This window comes from Eucalyptus grandis, chromosome 1 (genome assembly GCF_016545825.1).
Source record: "Eucalyptus grandis isolate ANBG69807.140 chromosome 1, ASM1654582v1, whole genome shotgun sequence".
NCBI lineage: Eukaryota > Viridiplantae > Streptophyta > Magnoliopsida > Myrtales > Myrtaceae > Eucalyptus > Eucalyptus grandis.
In genome coordinates, this window is record NC_052612.1 from 51,422,737 (window position 1) to 51,445,858 (window position 23,122).

At 43.2% G+C, this 23,122-nt stretch overlaps 3 protein-coding genes across 4 annotated transcripts; 1 reads left to right on the forward strand and 2 right to left on the reverse strand.

Annotated features, from left to right (window-relative positions):
- Positions 1–2,589: 2,589 nt before the first annotated feature.
- LOC104443424 (syntaxin-71) lies at positions 2,590–6,063 on the forward strand. The gene is made up of 9 exons (XM_010056801.3): positions 2,590–2,849; positions 3,032–3,157; positions 3,448–3,613; positions 3,731–3,816; positions 4,439–4,507; positions 4,585–4,629; positions 5,312–5,374; positions 5,491–5,567; positions 5,702–6,063. Exons 1-9 carry the CDS (start codon positions 2,694–2,696, stop codon positions 5,712–5,714), a joined length of 801 nt encoding a protein of 266 aa, XP_010055103.2. The 5' UTR covers positions 2,590–2,693; the 3' UTR covers positions 5,715–6,063.
- Positions 6,064–9,479: 3,416 nt separating this feature from the next.
- LOC104443423 lies at positions 9,480–11,594 on the reverse strand. 2 transcript variants are annotated; one of them, XM_010056800.3, is made up of 3 exons: positions 11,043–11,594; positions 10,631–10,698; positions 9,480–10,408 (listed from the first exon to the last, which is right to left on the reverse strand). In XM_010056800.3, exons 1-3 carry the CDS (start codon positions 11,190–11,192, stop codon positions 9,691–9,693), a joined length of 936 nt encoding a protein of 311 aa, XP_010055102.1. In that variant the 5' UTR covers positions 11,193–11,594; the 3' UTR covers positions 9,480–9,690. The 2 variants fall into 2 exon arrangements, with proteins under 2 accessions (XP_010055102.1, XP_010055101.1); XM_010056799.3 differs by having other exon boundaries at positions 9,480–10,411; positions 11,043–11,593.
- A 6,780-nt stretch (positions 11,595–18,374) lies between these two features.
- On the reverse strand, positions 18,375–19,415 carry LOC104443422 (E3 ubiquitin-protein ligase RHA1B). Its single transcript, XM_010056797.3, has one exon. It carries the CDS (start codon positions 19,216–19,218, stop codon positions 18,712–18,714), a length of 507 nt encoding a protein of 168 aa, XP_010055099.1. The 5' UTR covers positions 19,219–19,415; the 3' UTR covers positions 18,375–18,711.
- Positions 19,416–23,122: the final 3,707 nt, after the last annotated feature.

Sequence of the window (23,122 nt, forward strand, 5' to 3'; positions counted from 1 at the left end):
AGTTAAATTTGTACTGAATATGTGTATCAAATGACTGAATTACAAATTCCAACGTCGTTTGTACATTATAATAATTTTAAAGCCTTAAAAATAACGAAAGTGATAAATTTTAATCGGGCATGCTGAAGATCAAATATATTGAGACCCATTGTAATCGAGTCCATGTGGCTCCACATTTGAATTGTGCCAATCTCACTTAATCATATATCAATTGCGTGATAGATCCGCTACTTTCTCGAGCCCTTTTTGTATCAAAAACAAAAGAAGATCAAAGGAACTAGGGTTGGTATGCTTGTAACATCCTAGAGTCGATATCAAGCTTATTTAATTAATTTAGTTGCATGCTGGCGACAAAGCCCTATCACATCGCCATCATTTTTTTTTTTTTTTTTATCTTGCCTCTCTTTCCAAGTGATTTGGTCGTATCAAGGTCTTCTTTAAAATAAGAGTTAGGTAAGAGGTTGTGGTCTTCTAGCTTTTTGTCCATGAAAAGCAAATCCCACGGGCGGATCCCACAGGCATTCGCATCTGCACGCCTTCGCATCCCTCTTTTGGAATTAAAAATCATTTAGCATCGCCAATTGAAGACAGGCATCTGTTACCCAAAAGAGGAAAAAAAGAATGAAAAAGGAAAGAACAATTAAAGAATATATGAAGACATCCTAAGGTGGACCCCGCTCGAGCTTGGGCTATACCGGCTCAACAATCCGGTCCAGAAAAACTTGGGGAAGCTCGGCCGGGTCTTCGTGGGCCTACCCCGTGAATCAAATTCTTCGAATCATTTCGAGACTCACTCAAACCATTGAAAAAGCAAATGGGATAACAACAAATGCAAATAGTCCCTGCCCAATCTATAATATTATCCCTGCAATTTTTAATTTAATGCAGTTCTTAAAATTGATCTCAATATACAATGTGGTCATTAGATTTTTAATACACGTTTAAGTTATTCCAGGAACATTGTTGAACATTTTTTATATAGTTCCATGCTAGATTAAATATGTATAAAAAATTAATAGATTACCTCAAACAAAATTGATCACTCCTCTAAAATAGTCAATGTTGATACAAACTTTTTCCGGGAAAGAGGGATAATTAAGTCTTTTACTTTTGGTATTTTCAGACGGCATTGCATTTTGAAAGGGTTTGGAGCGATAAGAAATGTTACTTTTAAGTAGATTAAGGGCCTGCATGTTTTTGTTCCTCATTTATGTTTCTAAACACTTTTTTTGTTTTTTTGTTTAGGAACAAAAAAAAAAAGCAAAACACGTTTGGTTGCTTTTTTTGTTTTTTTTTTTTTTGTTAGAACACAAAAATAATAGAAATGAGAAACAAAAAAAATTCGTTTCTTGTTCAAAAATGATTTTGAAGAAACACTTTTCTTCTTTTTTTTTCTTTTTTTTCCTTTGGTGGTCATTGGCCTCGGCCATGGCCACCCATTGCCGAGGGCCGGACCGACGCCGTCGAGGGTCGGCGACCTCGCCGGAGCGTCGCCTCACCGTGGTTGGGCGAGGCCGCCAACCCCGTCGGTGATCGCCGGAGGTCGGTGACCGGAAAAAGAAGAAAAAATAAAAAAAAAAGGAAAAATTAAAAGAAACAAAAATAATAAAATTTACCAAACGTGTTTCTATTCATTTTTATTCCCAAAACAAATTTACCAAATGCATTTTTCTAATCAAAAATTGTTCCCCGAAACATAAACATTTTTTTTTTATTTTCCTGTTCGGAACAAAAAAGAACATAAGTGTTTCCATATAGCCCTAAGTTTCTCCAATTCAATCTCTTGCATTAGGAGCATGATGTATTCGCTCTTGTGATTATTGTATATTGATTGCAAGAAGTATAACGAAAAGTCGAGATTAATCAAGTAATCCAAAGACATCAAACATCTTGTGATTGGGATAAAATGGCTATTATAGAACTATCTACCCCAAACATTTTAAACATATCCATTTATAGCGGATTGTTTGCACTGAGATATCAAGAGCCTTTTTGACGTAAGACAATCGGTTTGGTTTGACTTTTTGAACTACATTGGTAATTTGTTGAGTTAAGTTCTAAACAATGTTATCAAATATAAAAAAGAAGACTTTTTTCAAATGTAGCTACATAATTAAACTGAAAAGAAACTGCTTTTTTTGTGTTCTTATTTGTATAAGAGCCCATATATTATTAAAAAAATACTAGAAAACATAATTTTCAAATTAATTTCGTGCATCTCGATTGATTCAAATTTCAATAAAATATGAACCCAAAATGAGGAGAGGGAGGAGCAAATTCAATTGTCATGTAAATTATAGGTCCCTCCGTCACCCATCAAAACAAACAGAACTTTCCATACTTCAAACTTTATTTATTCACGTTGACAAATCTTTGTTTTTCACCAAACAAATACACGATCGAAAAGAGAAATATTTTTCCATTTTCACGCCCGCCGAACTCAAGCGATCTCCACCGTTAAATCCTCCCAAACCAGCCCCTCCGGCACACACGCGGCGCCAATCCAGCGGCGGCAATCACACGTCACCCTCGCTTTCGACCAAACGGCCTCGTTTCGTAGGGGCTACCGCGGTTACCAACTCCGCCTGCTCCCTTCTCCTCTCGCTCGCTCCGTCTCTCTCTTTACTCTTTCCGCTCTAACCGAAGAAGAGCACAGAAATTCTCCGGCGATCGATTTCTCCCTCCCCTTCGAGATGAGCGTGATCGACTTGATCACGAGGGTCGACGCGATCTGCCAGAAGTACGACAAGTACGACGTCGACAAGCAGAAGCAGCTCGACGTCTCCGGCGACGATGCCTTCGCCCGCCTCTACGCCGCTGTCGAGGCCGACGCCGAGGCCGCCGCTCAGGTTATTGTCACCTCATACCTTGTCTAGGTTCCGTCGCGGTCGCTCCTTGCTCGGTGGAGTGCGTGGGGAAAATTTGGGAAATTTTTGACGGGGTCGATTTGGCCGGGAGCTTCTCTGATCAGGTGGCGCCAGTTGATGACGGTTTTTTTTTTTTTTTTTTATTCTTTTGATTTTGCGCGTAGAAAGCGGAATTGGCGGCGACGGAGAAGAGCAGAGCGACGGCGATCGCGATGAACGCGGAGATTCGGCGGACGAAGTCGCGTTTGCTTGAGGAACTCCCGAAGCTGCAGAGACTTGCTTTCAAAAAGGTTTCTTTGCTTTTTCCTCTGCCTAATGGACGATATTGCCTTCGATTCTAGGTCAACTTGCGAGGAGCGGTGAATGATAGTGACCGTCATCTTAGATTTTTGAGGTCAGTAGTTCGGTGAAAGTTCATGGCGATGAAGAATGGACTCGGAGGTTATAAATATCGAATTTTGTGTAGGAATATATTGGAGTGATGAAAAATGAAAAAGGGGTCCATGGATGTAGCTACTGAACATGGTGTCGATGGTGGTGTTCGAAATTCCTGGGGGTCTTACACGTGTTGAATATGTAGGTCAAGGGGCTTTCGAAAGAAGAGCTTGAGGCCCGAAGTGACTTGGTCTCCGCATTGAAAGATAGGATAGAAGCGATTCCGGATGGAATGGCCGGTGTGTCGGGGCAAAACGGTGGTTCTGCTGCTTCGACTTCACGCCCAGGAATTAGATTTTACTCAACCTCAGGTGAAGATTCGCTGCTTTGCCAATCGGGGCATGTGGAGAACTTGTCATTTCCTCATCATCTTTTGATGTCTACTTAAGATGAATAAGTCTTTTTGCTGTGCAATGAATATATAACAGACACGAAATTTGGTAGTGAGTATCATCAGCAAACTGAAGAGTCAGAGGGGTTTAGGCAGGAGTACGAGATGAGGAGAGTGAAACAGGTAATTCTTTGACATTTAGTTGGAAGGGAATACTATAATTCTTCCAGTGCATGATAATACAGATAGGTTTCGATTCTTCATCATAATTATGCGATGTGATTAACCATAACCTCTATTCCATATGATGCCTTCACACTGAAAGTTTTATAATACTATGGTTCCTGAAAGCTATTCCTCACTTTTGAAGTCTTTAACTACTTATAGGCAGAGATAATTTTATGAACGTACTTCCTGAAAACCATTTTCTGTTTTAGCTGCATATTCTTTTTTATGGTTCCCCAAGCAATATTTGGAGAGCAGTCTGGCCTTTCTTATAGCTGCTGTTATGCTTCTGCTGGATTAATTTGTTGTGGAATTATATATTCAATCCAATGGTTCATGTGTAGTGAATTAGGGGGGATAAATGTGCTTAGAAAACTCTACCCAAAGATTTTTCACGTCCGTGTTTCTGATCACCTCTAAGTAAGTTCAGTGCCTAAAGGACCTTAAGCTTCTAATGATTTTCTGATGGACTAGGTTTAGCATCATTTAATAATTCCAGCAGGAGTAATCTGAATGTAAAGTTTGCAGGATTTAAAAAAGTAAAAAAATTCACAGAACAGATTCTTTTGCCTTCATACAGGACAAAGGCTTAGATGTCATCGCAGAAGGATTGGACACACTGAAAAACATGGCTGGGGACATGAATGAGGTCTGTTCTTTTTGTCAGAACTGAAGTGAAAAACCTGTTGTTTCAAGAGTAATAGCTAATCCTTCCATTTGGTGCAGGAATTCGACAGACAGGCACCTCTTATGGATGAAATAGATGACAAGGTCGTAATTTGCTTCTTTGTTCCTTTATCCATATTCTGTATTGTTCCATGGGAACAGGGCCACTGCTCTCAAGACTAATATGGATCGCCACTAGTTAGGATGCAAAGGAAACTTTAGATGATTAGGATTTTAACAAAAGGCATGCAGTTACCATACAATTCCTTTCAGGTAGACTGCTTTTTCACCATATTGCAGCAAGACGGATAGAATTTGCCCTGAAAAAAATAAAAAAATTGGTCAATAAATTGGAAGTGTCCTCTGTCCCATAGTATAATATCCTTAACGGTCAAGAGGTCATTTTGTCTGTTTCTTAATTTGGGGATTTTTATTTTTGGGCCCATATATATCACATATTTTTGGCGCTTCCAACGACTTTTGCTCCATTTTCTGCGAGTCATGAATGCGAATTTAGTCTATGGTAACATACTTTTAGATGCATAGAGACTAATTTGTCTTTTCAAAGGGTGTAAATTATGGGCTTTCCCCGGATGCAGAGTTTGGTTTTTGATAGAGGGAATTTCTATTTTTACCAGAATACGGGGAGGCACAGAGAAGTTTTCCCTTTGCATTAAATGCCATATCATTTACAGCATGTTGCTGGTGGTCACGTATCGAAATATTTATGTCATCTGCAATATACTTTCGGAAGGAACTCAGGGACCCACCATTTCAAATGGTGCAGGTTGACAGGGCAGCCTCGGATCTGAAAAACACTAACAGGAGGCTAAAGGATACAGTTACTCAGGTAAATGTGCTCTTTTAAATTTTTGCAGGCATCCAATTTTGCTCGTTTATTTACATGCTGAAGACGGCAATTTTACTGTTGTTAAATTCTCAATTTCTTTATTTATATAATGTCAGCTGAGGTCCAGTCGCAACTTCTGCCTTGATATCATCCTTCTGTGTATAATCCTTGGGATAGCAGCTTACTTGTACAAGTAAGTTTGTTCCATTCACTTTCTATTCAGCAATAATTGTCACGGACAGGCTGTTCCCTTGAAAAAAGCTCATAGCAGTGACCTGTTCTTTTGATCTTTGGGTCTTTTCTGACCTTAGCTTCTCTGTGGTGCAGTGTTCTGAAGTGAATTGATGACCCGGTATAGATGCTGCTATGGTGCCTAGATAATTTTTCTTTTATGGGGTTCCTAAAAGTGGCGAGACATGGCATAGATTGACCTTCTACCTCTCGTGGATGTTGGAGATCCAATCCAGGTGATAACCAGCTGTATATGAGCAACCAAATGCACAGTGCGAAGAAGCTTGATGATCCCGTGTGATTGTGTGATTTTACGTTTATGTGGACGAACTTTGCACGATAGTATGCGAAATTTTTCATGTCAACACGGAACAGTTCAGTTCTATGACTACAGGCTTCCTCGACGACCTGTCTGGGCAAATAGATCGATAAAAGGCGAGTTTTGGTCTTGATATAAATATTGATCGAGTTTATACTGGCGAGTGACAAACTCTAGCGTGCTCGTTCGATGCATTTTCTGTGATTTCAGCTTATATGTTAAAACTTAGCAATCAGAGATGACATCTTATAGTCCATTCAAGAGAAATAAAATTTCAAGAAATTGACTTTTGGGCCATCATTAATGCCATCCCAATATGAAAGACTAGAGACTTGTCAGCGTTCCCTGGCCAAGTTGCATCACCTAAACTGCAAAGCCCCTTTGCATGGTCAAATCTTTCTACTTGTGCTGGACGGAGACGGTGTCCGTGACGCAATGGCTTCTCCTCTTTTTGGTGGTAATGACGAAGCAGCAGTAGCACAGGAACGTCCGCAAAGAGCTCAAAATAAGACAAGTGAACCGACGCGACGCGAGTGCGGCCACTTTACGTTCACCGTCGCTTTACGCAACATCCGTAGCCAAACCCTTCTTTCAATTAGCTGGCTTCATCTTCATAAGCTCTTATGCGGTAGGATTAAGACAAATATGTGCACAGACTGGCGTACCGCATGTTCCATGCTTCGAAGAATTTCCATCGATAGTTTACTATTCGACTTTCCCCTCTTTATGTGAATATCATCGTTCTCTCCTCTCTCCAATTCGTTCTCTTCCTCTCTTGGGTTCATACTTCAGTTGTAGTGTCTCGTCATTCCACGAGTTTGAACGGGAAATGCCCTCTCTGGAAAGCAACTAGCCGCAGTCTTTTGGCCAGAAAATGCTAGTCGTCCAACTCTCTGCAATGTTTTCACATTACGTGCATTCTTTTTTTCTTTCTTCTTTTTCGTGGAGTGGGGGGGTCAATCTGTTCCATGAGAAAGTTTTGTTGACCCTATGCCTTTACCAACTATACACATAATTAAAATGAATGAGGTTTTGTCGACTGCGAGCTTTGGTTTCTTCTAGGCTCGTCGGCGTAGGTTTTAAAGAAATGTCACAAGAGGCTAAGGGGCACACATTATCAAATTCAAAAAATGATGGATCACATGCAACGACGACTCATTCCAGGTTATCTCTCCCCCCACTTTTCTTGCGGAGGATGATATCTGCAGAATATTCCTGTACTATCCAACCTCTCATGAGCCTCATGAACTGTCTCAAGCCGCGCACGAATATCGGCAGACTGCTAATGCTTCACAAACTCCGACGTCCCGGAAGAATTTGCTGCTTCTTGATGGGGTTGCCGTTGCCGGAATGGGGAGCAAGGAGGAGATTGGATTAGGGTTTGCAGAGAGCAACACGATCGGATGAAGCTTTGCATCGGACCTTCGTTTGCTTATTCAAGCTGAGTTTCCTCATGGGATAGCTTTGACCCCAGCAACTATAATTCACGGCCGTGCACGGAGATGCTCAGGCGCGAGCGTGATCTGATTGGGTCGGTCCCGGACCAAGTTTCATCCGAGATTCATGCTACAGCATGTAGCACCACAATTCTCCTCGTCACGGAAAGAACATCGAGCTAAATACGTTGCTCATCAAACCTGGTACAATTGAAGTTGGGCGCAATTCTTCTTTTCCTAAGAAACGTCTTCGCAGGTTGAAAGGGATTAAAGTTGAATAAGAGCACAAACACGTGCATGCTTGACAAGATGAAAAAGAATATCAGAGATAAGGTTGCTCTTAAAAAGAAAAAAGAAAAAAGAAGATAATATTGAAATGCGAGATATGCTTTAATTAAAATATTCTCGTCGGAAAAATTGATCCGATTTACTTCGGACGGCGAGGGAGCGGTGCCAAATTAAACTAATTCCGGAAGGTGAGGATCTAAAGAGATGCCGGGTTCATTAAATTGGCAGCAGATAAGCAACCGCATTGCCATGAATCCTATATATTCTTTTGTCAAAAGGGGAATTTTTTTTCTTTTTTAAATGGGGAAATGGGAAATGGATAACTTAATAAGGTCGGTACGCCCTCCAGCGAAGCAACGCGGGTCCCATTCCTAAAATATACAAAAAGAAATGCTGGAACGACGTCGTTCTCTTGTTCTCCGCAGCCCCATGCACTTTGAAGTTTGAAGTCCAAAAGCAATCGGTCGCGTCTCCGCCGTCGGGGTCACAGCTTCCGGTGAGTCCCACGGGGGATATTTTTGTTCTCCCATCGTAGGTGGGGCCCACCTCTGAGCCCGTGGACCACGTGGCACCACCTTTTTTTTTTTTTTTTTTTTTCTTATAGCTTTTGATCGGAAGCACCAAACCATTTGACTCTTCCAAAATTTCAGCTGTGCACGGATCCACGGCCTAAACGAACCTCATATTTTAATACAAATCATGACCTAATGCCATCTCAGAAATATTCACAAGGCCCCTTTTGTTTGTTTGTTTGTTTTTTTTCCCCGATGAGTAGGAGAGCAAGTTCCTGCTACATTTACTATGATCCTGACATGTTTTACAAATAAAAATATTCTAGCTAACAACTTTCTTTCTTTTTTTTGCACGGTCCTTACACCTTGCTCCCACATAATTGTTCAATTTGATTAGACATCCACCATTTATTCTCAAGCAATCGGCCATAAATAGATTTTTACATGCCACGTCGATTCTCATGGACATTAGAAACCCTCTATATGAAACTATGGCATCATTGTCTAAATCACAATGACCATAAAAGAATGATGCAAATATTTATTCGTAGCAACCGGTCGTTAATAGATTTTTATATGCCTCATATCGATTCTCATGGACATATACTAGCTTCCACTTAGAAATATTCTATCCAAAACTATGGCATCACTATCTAAATCGCCATGACCATAAAAGGCAATCCTAATCATGTGCATCTTCCTTAGTTTTGTTACAAATGATCATAATCAAAGAAATCTACCGTTTCTAACGAAATGACTAATCAAAATGATCCGTCTAGGAATTGAAGAGGCATTCGATAATTATCTACAATCTACTGGATGATATCATATAGTGAATTTATTTGATATTTTATCAGAAACGGTTTCTTCGAAAAACTACATGTAGAGCTATTTCATAAAAGCGTGCACCTCTATTCGATATTCCATAACGCCCAAAGAATCTATTGGGTTTTTTTTTTTTTTTTTTCAACTCGCTTAATTTAATTAGTTCTTGATGGGAATTCGAGAATTCTTTTTAATAATCAAATCATTTAAGGGAAAAAGGAGGCTCCGCCTTATGTCGTGCCACGTCACTGGCCCTTTCAACTCCAATGCAACGGAAACCAACAAAATGGAAAAGAATAAAAGAGGAGGCGAAATTACGACATTGTCCTTAGATTGACTAAAACAGTTACTGAGATGATCTGGTCGATTCACACCCTAGACATCCCCTCCTCCTACTATTAGCATTTGCGGAGGAAACGCTATCCTCACCCACGCAAGTACACAACCCCTACGACAACCCCCAAAAAAAAAAAAAAAAAAAAAACACAACCCCACCAATTTTTTTTTTTTTTTTTTTCTCTTTTGGCTCTTTGAGAGAAAAACAAAAAAGAAAATCAGCTGGAATCCCCTTAACCCTAAACACTGCATAAAGAAACACACTCCAATCTTCCCTTCGCGATAATCTCCAAGCGCAATGCGAGCGAACCAAGCCCAACGCCATAACACCATTGAACCCACGATCCAAAATTCAAAATACGATAGAAATCACATAAGCGACTTCAGCGATCGCGCCTTCACCGGCTTCCGCATCCGCTTCTTCCCGCTGTCCCCGTCGTCGTCATGGTCGTCCTCCTCCTCCTCGTCCTCCTCCATGTCGTAATCGACGTAATCGATTCCCCCGCCCCCGCCGATCCGCGGCGGCGTCGGCTGGGGACTTCCCCCGGCCCTCCCCTCCGGCCTCCGCGGCTGGTCCCCGGCCCTCCCGCTCCGCCTCTTGGCCCACGACGGGCCGAAGCCGGAGTAATAGTAGAACTGGTTCGAGTTCGCCGCCCCCGCCGCTGCTGCTGCCGAGGAGGAAGAGTTCTTCTTCGCCCCGCGCGGCCGGCCACCGCGGCGGCCAGTGGAGGCGGAGGATCTGTCCAGCTTTCTGGAAGCGGAGTCGTCGGCGTTGGCGGCGTTGTGGTCGTCGTAGTCGTAGTCGGCAGTGGTGGTAGTAGTAGCGTAGGACTTGAGCTGCGACAGGTGATGCTCGCACAAGTGGTGGCCGTCCACGGCCTCCTTCTTGCATTGCCACCGCTTGCCGTCGGTCTTGTTGCAGCACACCTTGAGGCCGAAATCGCCGTCGGAACCACCTCCATTTTTAGCTCCGTAGCTGCTGATGTTCATCCTATCCTCGTTATTGAAGTCGTAGAAGGCGCGGCCTTCGAGTTCGTTGACGATAACCGTCTTCTCTTCGGCGTCCACCGCCATCATCGAGGCCACGCTGCTGCGAAACAATCACAATGTTTCAATCGCAGACGACTCGCAGGTCCCGACGTGCGCCATCCACTAACGACTTTCCAGCAATCGAAGCTAAACGATCGAGCTATTTAGGGACGATAATACGAAACCCTACTTTGCTCGAAGGAGACGATTGAATGCGCATGAATTCGCGGACAACTTTCAATTCCACGAACGAGGTGGACGACGAGGATGTAATATTTACCTCTCGACGGCGCCGATGGAATCGCCGAAGCTGCCATTGGCGGTGAAGCTATCCTCTCCTCCATCGAGCTGCGAGAGAGAAAAAAATGGTCGAAAAATAACGAGCGGGCACATGAATAATAGGGCGAGAACGAGGAGAAGACAAACCTAATCGTTCGTTCCGAGGCGAATGCACGACGGAAACGGGAGAAATCTCGGGGCTACAGAGAAACCCTAGCAGGCGAGGGCCGGAATCGAAAAACCCTACCGAATCGCGAGACGAGGGGGAACGACGCGATAAAAAATAGAAAATGCAGGCCCGCGAGCGAAACGGCAAAAATAACGGCCGCGGAGAAAAGGCGGCGGAGGGCGCAGATCTGCGTAGCGTAGCGTAGCGAGCGAAGGGAGAGAGGGAGAGAGGGAGGGAGACGGACCTGGGGGAGGGCGTCGGGGAAGGAGAAGGGGAGGACGTCCCAGGGCGACTGGTTGAGGAGGCAGACGTGGGAGGAGGGGAAGGGGGCGTCCGGCGGCGAGGCTTGGGAGCGGAGGAGGGACGAGAGCTTGGCGTTCTTGCGAATCCTCATGATGATGCTGATGATGCCCGAGATGCTGATGGCGATGGTGATGATGATGGTGCGCCCGAGGGATAAATACACAACGCACAGACAACAGACACCAGAGAGAGAGAGAAAGCGAGGAGGGAGAGAGAGAGAGGGGGGATATGGATGGATGGATGGATGGATGGATCCGAAGAGGGTCCTTTTTTTTTTTTATATAAAAATATTATTATACTATCACAATAAATATATATATGGCTTTTGAGTTCGTGTCGCAGTGCGTCTCCCTTAATTTGGATTGCGGAGGCTTTGCACTTTGCAGCAGATCTCAGACGAGAGGGTTAGAGAGGGGGACACAGAACTCGAGGACGAGGAGAGGGAGAGGGAGAGGAGAGGAGAGGGTTTTCGTTTTGGTGGTGTCGTGATTAAAACATGGGCGATGTGGTGTTTTGTGCGCGCGCTTTGGACCTTCTCGGCCCTTAGGTTTTCATGCCCCCACCCCCCTCCCCGTCCCCGCCCGCTCTCCCATCTCCCATCTCCCTTCTCCCAATCCTTTGACGCCAATTTCTTTTTTTCTTTTTATATATAATTGAGGGACGCGAAAAACCACGACACGTCATACCCCCTCCCCCCCCTCCTATTTTTCTTCTATTTTTGTCTTTAAAAAAATTGCGAAATCGTTTGGGGATGCAGACAAATCATGTACGGCCGCTCCCACCCTACGTTTGATGGAACCCAGTGCATGTCTCTCTCCCCGTGTTTTTTTTTGGGTGACTTGAATGTTGTCAGGAGAGGTTTAGGTTTGCCAAATGCTGCGACGTTCGAACCCTGTATCCGGACGAGACTCGTGCCCCGTTCTCATGGGAGCTGGAGGTGCGGGCACGTTGTAAAACGGCTAAAGCTTTCGAGAGATGGGTCTTTTTTCAGAAGGTTCCTTCGGATTTTCTTTCCTAAAATTACATCGTGCGCAATTATGGACGATAAGTTATCATCTTTGCAATCTCGGCGAAGCTTATCGCATGGAGAAAAACGACATGGTAGCATGCGAATTGAAATAAATATAATTGTATAATTCGTGCGAATTTAGGAGTAGATGGTATGCAAAAATTTTAACGCTTAAAATAAATGATTTATGCTGGCGAATGATGCGGGATGATATGTAATACGGTGCTGATGCTCTCCGGGAGAATAGAATTTGCCTTCGCTTCCATAATGTACACGCACTCGTCGAAAAAGAAATGATAATCCATTCCATTTTAAGTGATTTTAAGTGATTATCCGGTTGAAAAATTGGGGGGACGTGCCGAGGGGGGTGAAAAGGAAGGGGGTAGGCGTGGGGCCGTGCGGTGCACGCGCCGGAGTCCAATCTCGGCGAATGGATGTGGCAAACACGATGGCCCCGCAGCGGGAAAAGGATCTTGATGAGTGTACACGCGGGCCCCGCACCACATAAGGTGAAATCGAAGGCCCTTTCTCTTCTTTTATTTATTTTTTATTTATTTTTTCTTCCGGTGGTTCTTCTGGAGGGTGAATATCAGGAGATGCGTGTGCTCGTGTGTGTATGTTTTGCATGTAGAAAACCATGGAGAATAGAATCAGATGCCAAATTAACAGGTTCTGTGTTCTGTGGATGATCTTGTTGTCCCTAGTATGTCATGGCTTTGGGACAGATTCTTATGTTTATTGAGCTTTTAGTCTTTGCTATTTAAGGCAACATGCTTTAGATTAACCATGAAGTAAAAACACCTTTTGTCTTTGTTTCGCTCGAAAATTCTAATTTGAAATCATCGAAACATCCACATCATCTAATTATATAGTTTATATGCTCTATATGTACATGTGGCCTCTATTTACCTATTAATTTAAGTTTTTTAAGTTAGAATTTCTAATATGGTATCAGAGTTAGATTCTGCCTCATCTATTTTGTTTGAGTGTCCACCCTATTCCTCATATTCCATGGCTATGAATTATATTTGCACCCAGTAGTCGAAGCTTTACGGCAGTAATCTGTGATGCCAATGTTTGTTTGTAGGTCCTCCTCAAAGTAGCAGCATTTATTAGTAAGAGACAGGTCTTTTCGGAGATGTTCGTCATACATATGGCCAAGCTTCAGCAAGAAATTTAGTTCTTCCTCAAACCTTATTTGCGCAAGGGCTTATTGAACTCGACAGCACGAGCTCGTGACCAAAGTGGACGTTGAAGAGGCAAAATGATGTCGATGAGTTGGACTGGTGGATGAGCTATACGGTGATTTGATCTGTGTTGACTTATCATGCTTTTTTCGGGTTAAACAAAATCCGGAGAAACCATCGTAATTGGGCCGGCGAAATATCCGGGCAAGGACACCCTTGAGTTCGATTCACTTCTGATTCTTCATAAGAAGTTTTAAGACATCGTACCGTGAGAAAAACCATCAAGAAAACGTGAGAACAACATGAAGTAATGCCTGAGCGTTGTACTGGATCGAGTATCGGAGATATGGCAGTGTCGGAAGGCGAGTGCAGTCTCTCGCCTTCTGTCCTTTTTCTTGCTTTGTTTCTAGGCTTTTTGGTCCAAAGATGTTGTACACCAAGGCCCAACAGTTCGGGCTGTGGCGAGGCCGATTGGTTTCCCATGCTGGAGCACGCGACGGAAAATGGCCTATTCCAATGCAATCGCTGCTTCCCGTTTTCACTTTTGTTTATATGTTGTCGACCAAGAAGAGAGCAAGAAACATAATGTGGAGTAACAACACTTGATATCTACAGGAGGGGGAATGATTGAAGACGCAGGTGAATTCTAAGAGGTATGTGTTTTCTGGCAAAAGCACATAAGTAAATTGAGGTAAGTGCATAATAACGGTTTTACCTTAGAATATCAAATTATACCAAAAAAGTCACGACACTCAACGTTATGATCCTCTTGAAACAGAATGACTCATATGACTTAAACATCGTCGTCCGACATACCTTGCCAAGCTGAGCGACTGCAAGTTGCAGCCAGCCATTCTAGTTAAAAAGCGAGGTAAATTTTATAATCCCGTGTCATAATATTGGTTAAAGCATCTTTTAGCTTCGCTTTCTCTCGATAGTTTCTTATTCGCTAAAAGTAGCTAAATAGAGTTCCCCACTCTATTAAAAAAATATGGATTTCTTCATCGCGCATTCCGCCTCTGGACATTGGAAATGAACTCCCCTTCTCATCACTAATGGCAAGCACAGTTCCCTCTCAATAAACTATTAGGGTTTGTATCAAATTCAAGCATAAAGCTCCTCTAAATCGCATTGGAAAGACTCACTAAGGACAAAAACCCTTTCTTTCATGTTCATACTGCTCTATGTTTCCATAAAAATCAATTTTTGAGTTTCTTGTACTTTATAATATGCTCCAAGGAATCAAAAGCAGCGCAGCAATCATGACAATTAAAAATTATATATATTTTTTTAGTGTGGGCATCACTGCTTTACTGCAAACGGTGCAGTTTTTATCCTGTGCACGAACAGAAAAATTATGCTATATCCTCATGGAGAGACTCATCATGTTGTCCCTTTAAAATTCAATCGTTTTCCTGCGTTAAGTTTCAGCTTTAGACTCGGTTAACATCTCAATGTTTTCTGTCACAGCTCACAAGGATGTTTGCCTCCAAGCTCCGAAAGAAAACTGACCAGAGGCAACTCGACAGTTCGCATGTTTTGCTCAACGCAACGTGAGTAACGAGAATAAACCTAGCAAAAGATGGGTTATCCGGGAGAACACCGGGTCCATGAACTAATGATAAGCGGGCGAATTGTGTCGAGAGGTGACCTCTGATCTTAACGTTCTCTTCCCTTTTCAGTCCCTATCGCACGTCACTCTGTGCAATGACATTTGACCTGCGTATCATTTAATGGCGAAAGACGTATAGGAGCCCAACGCACCGGGGCCCATCCAGATGGGGAGCTCTTTCTTCCAAACCCCAGCTGCAGAGTGACGATGCAACAGAGCTAATCACCATCTAATGATGCGTCGAAGATGGGCAACTAAAAAACAGCTGTTGACACAGCACTGTTCACGAGCTGTCTTGTGAGGTCGATATGTTTAAGCGAAGAGCTCATGGTCGATTCAGTTGACTGAGAAATGCAGAACGTGAAGCATTGTCAGAACTCTCGTGGAAGACGAAGAATCGGTGCAAAGACTGAATGAATGAGAATAGATTGCTGAGCTATTTTTGCACTTTTGGGAGCAGCTGTCGTCGCAACGATAACCCTTTTTTCACCCATGTTAAAATGGGAGTTATCGATATCGAATATTTAACTAAACGTAAGAGCCTACGGAACTGACTTTGTAGGGAAGGGGGGGGTACTTGAAAGGGATTCACTGCTCCAGGAAATCTGCTTTGTTATTTTGTCCTCCTCCCTTTTAATATAGACACGCAGGTATGTTCATGTGTATATGCGTCGATGCAGGACTGCCGGAGGTAGACTCCTATCAATCGCTTTTATACGCAGAAAGATTTTTGGTCCATCTGACAAGGGCTCGTGGCTCATAGGAACCAGTCACAGTGCGTGCAGACGCGAGTTTTCTTACAATCTACTGTTTCTTGTTTTGTTCGCATGAGGACGAGAAAAGCCCGGGCAGGTCGAGAATCTCTCCCGACTTTTCCACTCTTTTTCTTTGCTTTGTAATGTGCCTTTTCTCCCGAGTGTTTTAGCTCTTTCTTAAATAAAATCTGGACCCACACTTCTCAGAGAGGATCACCGTAAGGCTATGCGCCGATGGATAATTTAAGAATATCATAAAACTTCAATACATATATGTAACAGTGACGTTCCAGGTATTAGATACCAGCAGAAGTGCCATGCCAAGCGCCAAAAGAAAAAACAAAAGTTACCCTCAAACACATGCAGTCGAGTCACACTCTTGATCGGGCTGTGTTTATATCCTTTCAAGCAGGCTTTTAGACTTGTCATGGTTATTGTTTATGTAGATATATTAGCTCTGCAAGTTCGACATTTTCATGGGCTACTCAGCTAGGCCAGGTCGGTTTATTTAGCAAGGGGGTTCAATTGCTTGTTTATTTATTTATTATCTGCGTAATGTCATATTGGAATCACCGCGCTTCGTGTTGCGTTTTATAAATGAGTGAGCAGTTTCGCCTTTTTTAGGTAGTGGGTAAGTCGTGGACGAGTCGTGGGTAATTCTCTGTTTTCGATGGATCTAAAATCCTAGTCTTTGAAAAAACAAAAGCCACTTGATGCGCAAAATTCATTAAAAAATGGCGTAAAAAAAAAAAATGAAAGCCTCTGAGCTCAGTTATCATCAATCCCTAGTCCTCGAAAAACTACATGCATGGTCGGGCCAACAGATGAGAGAGGCCCAACTAGGCTTATTGCATCTATAGATAAGGATCAAGAAGCCCAAGAAGCAGTAGGCATGCTTAACGTTGATCACATCGAGGCCATCCAAAGCCAGATTTAAAGGACCGAGCGTCTCTGTACCCGGCTATGAGCCTATGCTCGTACGTTTTATTTTATGCGGATTGTTTTCTCGAAAGCCACTGACATGAGCTCTGCAGAAATTCTTCTCGTGCTTCATAAGTTGCTTCGCGAAGTCAGCTTGTTAGCCTGTTGTGAACACGGGTTGTGCAGTCCAATTAGCGTAGGGTCCTCACTCAAGATGTATGCTTCTTGAATCATAAGATCGGTTCTTGTGTCAACTTGGCCTCCAGGACCGTAAATGGACATAGAGATAAGCTGGAGAAGCTGGAGAAGCTGGAGACCCACTGTTTGGAGTTCAGAAGAAGACCGGCACGAACTTTTACCGAGTTCTTGTCCTTAGGGAGGCCTGATTCCACCGAATCTCTTACCGGTCACCACCATAGGGATAGCAAGGCACGTCCTAAATGGTTGTGTTTGCCAAACTACTAGGTTACCTTTTGCTTTGGTAGACGTGTTCTTGCTTTCCTCATATAGTACTTGGAACAAAATTATGAGGCCTTTCCTCTCATTGAGGTCCATCAGTAGCACCAAACTACCTAGAGCCCATTGCACGTCGGTTTCAATCGGCCAACTTTTGTTAACAAGCCCAGATGGCGACTGCCGACTGATGAAGTAGAGATAGAGCCAGAGATCAAAGAACAATATCTAAATCCACTGAGGCTGCTTGCTGCTTGCCTGGTGAAAGATTTTCTTCCTTTTCGAAACCAAATGCTTTTAAGTCTTACGACGCATGAATACCGTGAATCACGTGGATATGCTTCCTCATTCTTAACCGCATCCATCTCGATCAATGGGTTTGCTTAACGTGAAGCAATAAGATCTTCACCGGAGAAAAGGACGGGGGGACAGGCTAGAAGGTGGAAATGCTGCGGGTGGCCCAGTCTCTCTCGTTTAACCTTATCTACGGGTCATATCCCTTTCTCAAAATGATAACCCACATGTCTTGTTGGAAAAGGATTCACGAACTAACTCGAGAACTTAAAGCAAAGACCATCAGACAGGAGGAGGTTGAAGAAAGGTAGGGGCTCTGAGTGCTCCATTCAATTTGGGTAGGTCCCGAGCGAACTCGTCCCATTTTTTGGGTACAACACTTTACAGGCCAGGTGAAAATTCAGTCACAGAGCCTGAGATAGAGATGGGTCGTGCACGGAGTCCCAGCTCATAGATCCCGCAACTCAGCTCACCACCCTCGAATGCCCTGATGCTGTGAAAACAATAATGACCGATACCACAAGGTAGACGGAGACCTGACGTTCTGACCAGAATTTTGTTTCTATTAGCTTCTTTTTACCTGACTTTCACCAATTCATCGATGCAAAGAGGAAAGAGAGAACAAGAAGCAATGGTCGACCTGAGGAAATTTTATTTTAAAACAGAAGCGAAGGACTGACCCAGTTCATCATTGGAGCTGACAAGATCCAAACAAATCGGTTAAGCCACCTGCAACTCGCTAACCACATACTTAACAAACTCCATCAGACGCCATTGCCTTTTCTATTCATTTATTTATTTATATGCTCGTGCCCTGTTTTAACGCCCACCATCGTCAAGGACCCTCTTTTGATCCTCTGTTTTCTGGTTTCTTTCCATCTCTCGCATTAAGAGCCTCACCAACCCAACATCGCCGACATTAAATTAGGCCAGAGCACAACCACAAACATGTAGACATGGATCGTGCTGTGTCTCTCGGACAATTTAATACATGCGATGCGCTAACTTACAAAACCCAAAAGATGGACGGTGAAGAGTGAACTGCGCAAAGTACTAAATCTGAATTCCGAGTCGCAAGATTCAGTCCGACAATTGGGTATAAGCCCAATCTTCGTTTTTTTTTCTTCAGAAGAAAGGAAAAAAAGTCGAAATAAAAGAACTAATCCAACAAAAAAATTGCCAACAAAAAAAAAATTGCTAACTTCCATTATTTTTCTTGGCTAACTAACAATCCCCCCCATTTTACGCTATATACCCTTCCTAATATTCACCATCTCATAATGCGTAGTCAGCAAACGGTCAACCGCAAGACCAGAGTCAGCAGACCCTTTCAAGAAAAGAAAGTGCTGAACTTATCGACATCATCATCATCATGATCATCAGTCCTCAGAAATGGCGAAATCGCCGACCCCAGAAGCAGCCCGCAGCCGTTGATGGAACTCCTCCCGCATGCCGTCGGGCACGAACTGGGTCCTGCACAGCGGGCAGGTGTCCTGATCGCAGTCCATCCACCGGTCCAGGCACTCCCGGTGGAAGACGTGCCGGCAGTTGCTGAGCCACCTGATCTCCTCCTCCGGCCGCCCCTCGAACTCGTACAGGCACACGGCGCAGCTCTCGGGCGGGTCGACCAGGCTCTCGAACCTGACGACGGGCAGCATCTCCCGGATCAGGAGGGCGGAGACGGGGGGGCTCCCGGCGGCGGCGGGGGCAGCGGGCGACGGCCGGGACTCGGCGGGGAAGGGGGCGGCGTCGGTGTCGAGGAAGTCGGAGAGGCCGAGGAAGTGGAAGAGGGAGAAGATGAGGTTCCTGAGGAAGCCGAGGAGGCAGAGGGCGTGGACGAAGAGCTTCGGCAGGCAGACCTCCGTGTAGCCCAGCGGGAATCCCATTTTTTTTCTCTGCGGTTTTCTCGGAGCGAGGGAAAAAAACGGAAGATGGGTTTCCGAGAAAAGAAGAATTTGTTCCGCGGCGTTGAATCGGGATTCTTCTTCTCCTTCTTCTTCGCCGGCTGCTAGCAGAGCGGTATAAATACTAGAGTGAGAACGAGAGAACGAGAGAGAGAGGAAGCTTCTGTCCCGGCGGCAGGCAGTGGTGGCTCCGGTTTATATTGGGGAAAGTGGGATGCCGTGGCTCCTCCTGTTCATTTTCTTACGTAGAAATCTATGGGACGCGTCGAATATTTGAATAATTATTATTAACGAGTTTATATCACAATTTTTTTATAAAAAAAAATTAGACAAATTTATCTAAAATTAATTTTTTATCATTTAAAATCTTAAATTAATACACTTATGATAAATTTATCCCAACCTGATAAAAAAACTTACATTAATACATTTATAACAAATTTAACTCGAATTAATTTTTGACGGCCAAAAACCCAAAATTGACACAATTATTATAAATATGCCCTTTATTAAATTAAATTAATACCACAACAAATCACAAAACTGGTACAAATGTTACTCTCTCGATTGGTATACTAGTAGCAATTTGATAATAAAATTTAACGAAAACTAATAGATAATAAATGTATCGGGTTTATTTAAATTTGTTAAAAGTATATCAATTGGGGTTTTTTAATCAAAAATTACTTTAAGATAAATTTGTCACAAATATACATGTTTAAAATTTTTCTTGATATTAACCCTTTACTAATCGCAAGTTTGCCTCAACCTTTTGTCTTTAACAACATAGAAGTCCCACGCAATTCGTTATTTTGATTAATTCGAAAAGAACGCAAAAGGTGCTTGACAAATACGAATTCAGACGATACAATCCCCTATTCATTATTATACCTTTAATAGGAAAATTAGACATCAAAAGAAACGAATGAATCCTATTAATTATTAATACATTTAAGCGAACCTTTTTCGGGTTGGTGGGCGTTGATATGATGCACGGGCTGTGACATGGAGGCCGTGGAAGGGCCAATAGAAAAGGAGGAGAGTGGATCTTTCGAGCGTGGGGCCCACGTGCTGGATGAGCCGAACCGGGCTGCGATTGGTCGGAGGCAAATGAGCGAAGCGTGATTCCGACGCGTCCGATAATTGGCCACGGGCGGCTGCTGCGTCTCGGCACGTGTTGGCCAAACGACGCGCGTGCCGTATTTCACGAAAGAGCAGGCGGTACTTCGTCTCCCTAGTGGACGCCACGTCATAGCCATCGTCTCCCCAATTACTTTAATTAGGGGTGGTTAATGTTTTGTTGACACGGCTGGAAGAAACGGCGTACTTTTCGCATGTACGAGACGACACAGCGGATTTGCACGGCCAGTTCGAATCCGCGTCTCCGATTTGAGTAATTTCGAGAGAGGACGTAAAGTACGTCATGATAAGGGGGGGTTGGGAAATCCACTGCATGTAGACAGAAAAGTTTGCCCATTCCAGTGGAGTCGTCCTGAAAAGTTTACTCGAGATCGAACACGAGACATCGGGTTATACCAATTGAATTGGCTCCCTTCATGCCGATCGGCCCTGAAATTGAAGAATCGCCTTATCATGGGATGAGCAATTTGGTTTGGATAATGTCGAGGGGAATGGCAAAACGCCAAGAAAATAAAGAAGGGGCGAGAGAAATGATGAAGAGGGTTGACAGGAAGTGATCGTAGTTGGCAGACAACGCATCTTGCCTCCGATTTCCACGCTAATATAATTGGGGGCTTATCTTCTTTTGGTCGTCAGTGATGATTTTGTGCCTCCCTTCCCCGTTATGGAAAGAAGGCATGTTCGGACAGTTTAGTAACAGAAATACCAAAAAATTTTAGATTCAGAATTGTCACAAAAATATTTGGATCCCTAAAACTTATCTCATAACATGCAAACATTCAATCCATAGGTCAGGCATTACCCATCGCCATTGATAGCCTCCTCCACTCCCTAAATTCAAGTGGCTCTATGGACACTATCGACGCCACTCACGTTGCCTCTAATCACTTCGTCATGTCGTTGATGCTATTCATGTTACCTTTAAATATGCTTTCAAGATGGCGAATGGGGACAAAAACAAATCAAATTGCTCACGGAATATACACATTGCTATTGTTTAGTATTGGAGCGAGTTGATTTGGGGATGTGACAGTTTAATTCTCGTCAAACAATGTCCATGTTCAATTAACATTGGACAATGCTGAAAAACGTGACGCTTTCGACCCCATTTGCATCAGCCTGCAAACTCTCTGCCCCTCTTGTAATCACCCGCGAACTTAGCATAGGTGATTACTGTTCAATTCTTTTTGTTTGGAGCTGCCTTGTCTAATGCGTGGTAGAAAACGGTGAGGGTATTATGGGAAAGAGAAATAATAAAATTGCAAATAAATATACAATACCGTCCACGTGAGATATGAAACTTGTAGTATATAAAAAAAAAAAAAAAAAAAAAAAACAAGCCTTTTATATTTGGATGAAAACTCAGGCATATATCCTTGTATTTTTCTAAATTATTTTTAATCATGCGCAAAGAAATAAGTAAAAAGAATGGATATTGGTAAACGGTTTAAAGCGAAACAATTGGAACCTAACGTCCTCACAACAGGACAAAGAAACCAAATACGTCCTCTCAAATGACAATGGACAATAATATATGGGAGCGTGATATTGCTTACTCCATAAATTCAATCATTGCTGCTGATTTTTTAAATTTTATTGTAAAGTGCAATCTGACGAACGTTGGAAGTGCTCCCAAGAGAGAAAAGAACTAATAAAAATTGATTCTTAAATATGCTTTCAAGACGGTGAATGGGGGCAAAAACAAATCAAATTGCTACGGAATATGACACATCGCTATTGTTTAGTATTGGAGCGAGTTGATTTGGGGATGTGACGGTTTAATTCTCGTCAAACAATGTCCATGTTCAATTAACATTGGACAATGCTGAAAAACGTGACGTTTGTCTACTTCCTTCATGTTGTCCATTTTCCTTAAGATGTCGGGCTCTACATTTCTAGACGTGTAGTGTCATCAATCGATCGCGACTGCGATAGATTCATATTAAATAGAGAAAAAAAAAGGATTATTATAACACATTCGAAAAGGAGGGGTGACCCAATAACGTTAATGCTCGAGATATGCAGGAAGAACAAAAGTTGAAAATTCGAAGAACAGAAATGGGCTTTAGAGAAGGACAAAGAAGGGGGGCCTAGATGAACAGTGCGGCGTGGCAAATGAATCATAAGGGGGCAAAAGAACAAAGGCGAAGGAGCGAGCACGAATTGGATGGGGGCGTGGGGGAGCGAACCCTCGCCAACCGGCAAGGCTTAATGCTTGGATTAGGAGACCGTCGTCCCCAGCTGACCCGAACGGTGAAATTTCTTCAGCCCGAATATGGCCGAGACAGCCATGGCCCAACTGCCTCCGCCGCCCCCACCACCGGCACCGCCACCTTCACCAGCACCACCACCTTCCGCTACATAATTACTCCATAGTTGGCCCATCTCTCTCTCTCTCTCTCTCTCTCTCATTTTGTACTGTCCATTCGTGAGAAATATGCGGCCCGTGCCCTTTATGCGACGCATTATAGGGGTAAGCATGGTTTCGAGATAAAATCGGGAATTTGGAAATTTAGTGGTCCGAAATTCTAAGATATGTGGGGCACATTTCGAGTTCTAAAAATTGAGGAATATATTCCGATAGGTAAGTTTGAGATGAAACCGAAAACCCGGAACTTGGAAAAAGTCTCTGTATTTTTTTCATTTCATGTTTTCATGCGATCTTACGGTATTTTATGGCGTCCAATGACAAGTGTGTAATTTGAAACCACCTTTGCTCCGAGCTTTTAGATTGTGATTTTTATGA

Bases quoted from the DNA above. Each gene is read 5' to 3' on its own strand.
- LOC104443422 (XM_010056797.3), bottom strand. From the start codon at position 19,218: ATGGGATTCCCGCTGGGCTACACGGAGGTCTGCCTGCCGAAGCTCTTC.
- LOC104443424 (XM_010056801.3), top strand. From the start codon at position 2,694: ATGAGCGTGATCGACTTGATCACGAGGGTCGACGCGATCTGCCAGAAG. The intron at 2,850-3,031 runs GTTATTGTCACC...TTTTGCGCGTAG, and splicing joins ACGCCGAGGCCGCCGCTCAG to AAAGCGGAATTGGCGGCGAC. The intron at 5,375-5,490 runs GTAAATGTGCTC...ATATAATGTCAG, and splicing joins TAAAGGATACAGTTACTCAG to CTGAGGTCCAGTCGCAACTT.
- LOC104443423 (XM_010056799.3), bottom strand. From the start codon at position 11,192: ATGAGGATTCGCAAGAACGCCAAGCTCTCGTCCCTCCTCCGCTCCCAA. The intron at 10,699-11,042 runs GTCCGTCTCCCT...TCTCTCTCGCAG, and splicing joins TCCCCGACGCCCTCCCCCAG to CTCGATGGAGGAGAGGATAG. The intron at 10,412-10,630 runs GTAAATATTACA...ATTGTTTCGCAG, and splicing joins TCCATCGGCGCCGTCGAGAG to CAGCGTGGCCTCGATGATGG.